Raw genomic sequence first — 6000 nt, forward strand, 5'->3', positions numbered from 1 at the left:
AGTAACTTTGGATCCCACGTACACAAGCTTAAAGCACACACACTTTCCCCCGCGCAGGTTCTCGGGTCCGCCGCAAACCCTAACGCAAACCCTAACGCAAACTCTCGGGTCCTCCGCAAACCCTAACGCAAACCTACCGTGGCCTCGCCCGCGTCGGGCTCCGCGTCCGAGAGGTCGAGTCCGGACTCGAAGGCGGCGGCGGCGGGAGCCTCGCGAGGACCCAGGAGCAGCGCAGCGGCGAGCAGAGAACACGCCAGAGAGAAGAAGCCCAGCAAGTGCATGGTGGAAGGACCGGGGGTGGGGGACCGGTCCGCTGGCGGGGGCAGGGGTGGGGTCGCGGGCGCCGCTGCAAGGCCGCGGGCCCCTCCTGGTCCCTCTCCCCCGGGCTCCTCCCGGCGACCCCCCTGGGCGAGCCGGAGGCGGCGGGAGCGGGTCCGGGGCTCCGCGTTCCCAACTTTGCAGGGCGCCCTCCCAGCCAGTGCCGGGGAAAGGCGGCGGGTGTCAGGTAAAAGCCTCACAGGAAACCGGACATCCGAGCTCCCCGCATTCGGAGCCCGCGAGGTGAAGCGAGGGCGAGGGAGGACGCCGCCGCGGTCCGCGTCGGTGTAGCTTTTTGGAGAGGCGGGGGGGGGACACCAGAACACCCCGCGATGTTCAGCCCCTCCAAACCCGCCAGAGCCCTCGTCCCCCTCCTCCCTCCTCTTCCCCGAAGTGAGAGGAGCCGGGCCGCGGGCGCTGCGGCGGGGGCGCTGGCGGCGGTGCCGGGGGCGGGAGGAGGGCGGCGGGGCGGCTGGCGGCGGCGGGGCCCGGGAGCGCCGCGGCGCAGGAGCCTCCAGAGCGCGCCGGGCTGAGCGGCGGCGGCGGCGGCGGGCGCAGGGGCAGGGCATGACTGACGCGCCCTCTGCCTGCGCTTATGTGAGAGAAAGCGGCCGAGGGAGGGAGCGTGCCGACCCCGGGCTGCCCTCCCCTCTCACTCTCCCTCGGAAGCCGTCTCCCTGGAGCTCCCCGTTTCCCTCGCCTCCTCCCCGGCGGCCCCACCTCCCCCGGCCCCCTCTGGATCTCTCCCTCTCCGCCCCCGTCCCCTGCGGGGAGCCGGCAGAGGGGAAAGTTCAGTCCCCGGGCTGGCGGTTGGCGGGACCGGCTTTAGAGGTGATGCGACCACCCTGGACCACGTGGAGCGGGGAGAAACTGGGCACCGTGGGGTGGAGGGAGCCCCCGCTTTATCCTCGGCCACTCCCGAGTTCTTGTCCTCCCGCACGCCTGGCCCCCGGCGCCCTGCTCAAAGTTTGGCAATGTCCTGGGGGTTCTAAAAGTTCCAAGAGAAAGTCATCACTATGTCAGAGAACCCTATGGGACCTCGGAGGGGTCCCCTCTCTCCCTTGGTCTGTGTAGTTGAAAGTTGCCTGATGACGCAAGAACTGCAGTTCTCAGGATGCAGTGCAGGCTGTTGGGATGGATGCTAGTGATCCCTTTGGAATCCTAAACTTCTGACAGGTGAAGAGAAGGGCCAGACTCTTCGTGGAGAGTAAAGAGACACATTGTCAGCTTCTGCAAGAAGTTGGTTTACTTGAAAAAGGGGGTGATAGAGATGTGTGTGAGACATATTCCAGAAAGGATGTAACATCCGAAGAAAAGTGACTGCATTTCCCCATTGGAAAAGCACTGGGGTTTCCGTTGGGCTGGTGGCATTGGCTAGCTGCCTCCTTGGGGCAGGGTGAGCACGTTACAGAGGACCACGCTAAGGGGGTTCAACAGTGTACAGAACATCAAAAGTCTGCCTTTCACTCCCAATCTACTTTTAAGTACACTGATGTTATAGGTCCATAACATCTTACCGGAAGAAGAGACTTTCTTATCTGGTTCAACTCTAGAAGATTTGAAACTCCTCACCCATAATTTACTTGAAGGCTTAAATATCTCAAAGGACAGGGAAGCTTCCATTCTGTGTGGCTGTTCACTCCCTTTACTGATGAGCAACACTGCTGAAAAGCATTTCCTTCCATCTCTCTATTGCTTTTGACTCCTGGAGTTTTACACAATAAATCTAATCTCACTTCCACAACTGAGTCTTTCAAATATTTTGAAAACATTCATCATGGTCTCCCTAAGCTAACTTTACTCCTGGCTAAATATCCCTTTTATTCCCCAAGATGACAGTTCCAGTTTCCCCCCTTAACCATACTGTTAGCTTTCCATGTTCATGAAGTATGCGGTTGAGAACATGGCTCAGTACTTAGTGCTGTAATGAGCATGCAGAATGGACAGTATGCCTTTGTTGACACAGCCTTGGATTGAGTTTATTTTCTGGCAGCCAAATCACAGTGTTGACTCACACTACCCTTAAAGTCAACAAAATTCCTCAATAATTTTTCATGTGTACTGCTACTTAGTCACGTCTAAATTGCCCTGTATTTGTGGAGTTAAGTTTACTGTATCCAAGATGCTTTTTTATGTATCTTTATGAAATTCCATCCCATCAGACTCGGTCCATGATCCAGCCTGTTGAGATGTTTTGTGATTTGGAACATGGTCAGTGTATCACTCTCTTGCTGTCTTCCTGCTCTATGCATATTTGATCAGCCTGCCATAGTTATCTTCAGACACTGATAGATCTGTGAAAAGAGAACAGCTAAGGGCAGACTGGGGTAGGATTTGAATAGAAGGTGGAGTTTCCATTCAACCATTTGCTATTACAATGATTCTGAACTTTGATTGCACTTGGCATCACAAAAGGAGATTTTGAAAAAACAGATGCTTGAGTACACCTTCTGCCTTTCTGCTTTAACTGGTCTAACTGGAGTAAGGCTTGGACATCAGGATTCTAATAGGCAAACAAAATTGAGAACCACAGGCATTTCCAACACCCACAGGCCTAGCAGTGGGTGAAAACTGGAAAATCAACAAACTCAAAATATATCCAAAATATATTAATATCATATTAACTACTGTATTATTTAAATACAGCAGTAAGCTGTATTCAAACTTCTCACAAAAATGTTATCTTCCTGCTGCTATATTTTGAATCAGAAAATGCTGGCAAAAAGTTTACTTGAATAAAAAAAGGTCTCCAAAAACAATCATGCAGTAGTTGTTTAAGTATGTCTTAAGGTTGGTCGGGCACGGTGGCTCACACCTGTAATCCCAGCACTTTGGGAGGCCGAGGCAGGTGGATCACGAGATCAGGAGATTGAGAGCATCCTGGCTAACACCGTCCATCTTAGGGAGACCATGATAAATATTTTCAAACGTCGGTGAAACCCCGTCTCTACTTAAAAAAAAAAAAATAACACACACACACACACACACACAAAGAATGTCTTAAGGTAAAAACGAATAGTTGCTCAGGACTTTTTGTTTTTTTTCTTCCTTACCCCCTGGAAACACTTTTTGCCACTAGCAGATTTTAAAGGTTGAGAAAATCCTTTTCACTGGTTTGTGAGTTCATCACCAGCTTCATGCAAGAACTATTTTACAACAGGTCTTCTAAATCTGGTTTTTCAAAAAGCATCGCTCAGTCAGTGGAGAAAGAGAGGTAGCAGGGCCCCAGCCAGAATAACACCTCTTTTACATATTGAGTTTTCATTTTCTTTGATGATAGGTTTTGTTTTTTGTGTTTTGTGTGTGTGTGTGTGTGTGTTTGTTTGTTTGAGATGGAGTCTCGCTCTGTCTCCCATGCTGGAGTGCAGTTAGAGTACAGTGGCGCCATGTCAGCTCACTGCAACCCCTGGGTTCAAGCTATTCTCCTGCCTCAGCCTCCCAAGTAGATATGGGAGATGATAGCTTTGGACGGCAAAATAATGATGATAATATATCCATTGTACATTCTCTAATATCCATTCTGACCATCTACTTTATTTCTCATTTGTTATTCCCTACCTTCTTGCTTTGTTAGTTTTACTTTGTTGCTTCATTTCAAGCATTTTTAGCTGAATGCTTAGTTCATTTTTCTTCTTTTTAGTTTAAAAATACAAGTTTTGGGCCATGTGTGGTGGCTCACATCTGTAATCCCAGCATTTGGGGAGGCTGAGGAAGGAGGATCACTTGAAGGTACTTTGAGATCAGCCTGGGCAACACAGCAAGACCCCATCTCTGCAATCAATCAGTCGATCAATAAAATACAAGTTTTGTCTAAATTCTGCTTTATCTGTATTTCTCAATTTTGACACGTAGTGCTTCCTTTGGCAAACAGTTGCAAATATATCTTAATTTGTTTATATTTTTAACCCAAAAGTTATTTGTGTTTTCTTAGTTTAGGGATATATGATTTTTATCAATTTCTAATTTTATTATATTTAATTTTTGCTATAAATGATGTTGCTTTTAGAAATGCATTCAGGCTTTCTTTGTAGTCCTGGACATGGCTGATCATTGCAACTAATTCTGTGTGTGCTTTATTTTTGTTGGGTATTAATTTTGAGCTTATTATAATATTCAAATCTTGTTTGGGAATGACGTTAAAATCTCCAGTTATAATTGTTGACATGTTTTTCTGTTTCTGACTGTAGTTCTTTCTGTTATTTTTTAACATAATGGGATACTATATCATTTTGATCTAATTTTTTTCTTAGTAGTATATAATGTCTTATTTTTAACTTCTGATATTTTTATTTGAAGTTCTACTTTTTCTGATATTAAAATCATAGGCTTTAAGAATTGAGATCAGCTATGAACATGACTTAGGTAAAACTATGAACCAGTTATGTACACGTGACTTAGTTGTTTCTTCTAGGAAACATTAGCCTGGAAAAGATAAGACTGCAATCCAGTATTTAAATTCAGTGTTTGCTTCAGGAAATGCTGGCAAAACAATATATCGAAGACAATAATATTCTGACTCTGGTACACAGCCTGCTTATAAATGACAGTTTTCTTACCCACACTCTCACTTACAGGTAGGTGTTAACCAATCCTAAACTACTAGATCATGAACTCTGCCCAATCTTACTCAATTCTCCACTTTGAAAAACCCACCTTAAACCACTCGTGTCCAGACTCCAAAGCTCCACAACTATTCTGCTTCTGACTTACCCAAGACACCCTAAGACCCTGTCCAGGTGGCACTCTCCCTTACTGCTGTAGGTTTGGCTAAATGGAACTTTTGTTTATTGAAAAGTTTTCTACTGATATTTTGGGGTGTTCAACAACTTGGAGGTCCCATTGAAATCCTTCTCCCTTGTAGCTCAAGCAAAGATCCTAAATTCAAAAATAGCGCAAATCACTGAGGCCTCTTGAGCTTCCTGGCTTGGTGGGGGGAATCACTCTGACTGCAATGAAGGGTTAAGTCTTCTGTTAGATTTCAGTCCCAGTTTCTTTTTATCACGCTACCAAATGCTAAAAGATCTCCTTTCAAGAACCCTTTGATTATTTGATCAGACTTGAACAAATTTATCCTCAATGGATATCTGCCTTATTACTAACTATTGCTTTTTGTCACTGCTGCCTTCAAAATTTTCTCATGGGAGTCAAAAAAAGGAAGTTCATAAGAAAGAGAATAAGCACAGGTCCTGTTAAGTCAATTCACTGAGCCATCCCTTGGGACTAGATGCCCAGAAGGATTGGTATTGACTAGACAGATATTGCCATAAACTTTATCAAAAGCTTATACAACGATTTGAAGTCTTGTTTTGTCTGTGAGACACTGATTTTGAATGAGATCTCTTGGTCAAACTTTCCATCTTCCCAAACTGCACATTTATCAGGTTTGCCACTGGAGACTACCTAACCTTTAGTTTGAGGAGCCAAGGCCATGAGGTACACAAACAACTCATTTGACCACCCACTGCCAGATCATTTTGCCTTTTGTCTCAGACTAAACCTAAGTGCATATCCCCTCCAAGCCATATGCCTGCCTCCTACGTGTATTTTACACTATAACTAATACTATGTATCTCTGTCTAAACGGCTTAATTTTACCAACATTAATTTAGAATTTCAGAGGCCATTTGAGAAACCTTTTGTAAGAACAAAACTGTTCATTTGAGAAGTGCCTTATGGAAAGAG

At 46.1% G+C, this 6000-nt stretch overlaps 1 protein-coding gene across 1 annotated transcript in view; it reads right to left on the bottom strand.

Moving 5' to 3' along the window:
* Positions 1-881, bottom strand: part of VEGFC (vascular endothelial growth factor C) — a 117192-nt gene extending 116311 nt beyond the window's left edge. The window contains exon 1 of the mRNA XM_012507985.2: positions 138-881. Coding sequence (XP_012363439.2) covers positions 138-281 — 144 coding nt within the window. The 5' untranslated portion in view covers positions 282-881. The remainder of the gene's footprint in view (positions 1-137) is intronic.
* Between the last annotated feature and the right edge of the window lie 5119 nt (positions 882-6000).

The sequence above is a fragment of the Nomascus leucogenys genome, chromosome 7b, assembly GCF_006542625.1.
Source record: "Nomascus leucogenys isolate Asia chromosome 7b, Asia_NLE_v1, whole genome shotgun sequence".
Taxonomy (NCBI): domain Eukaryota; kingdom Metazoa; phylum Chordata; class Mammalia; order Primates; family Hylobatidae; genus Nomascus; species Nomascus leucogenys.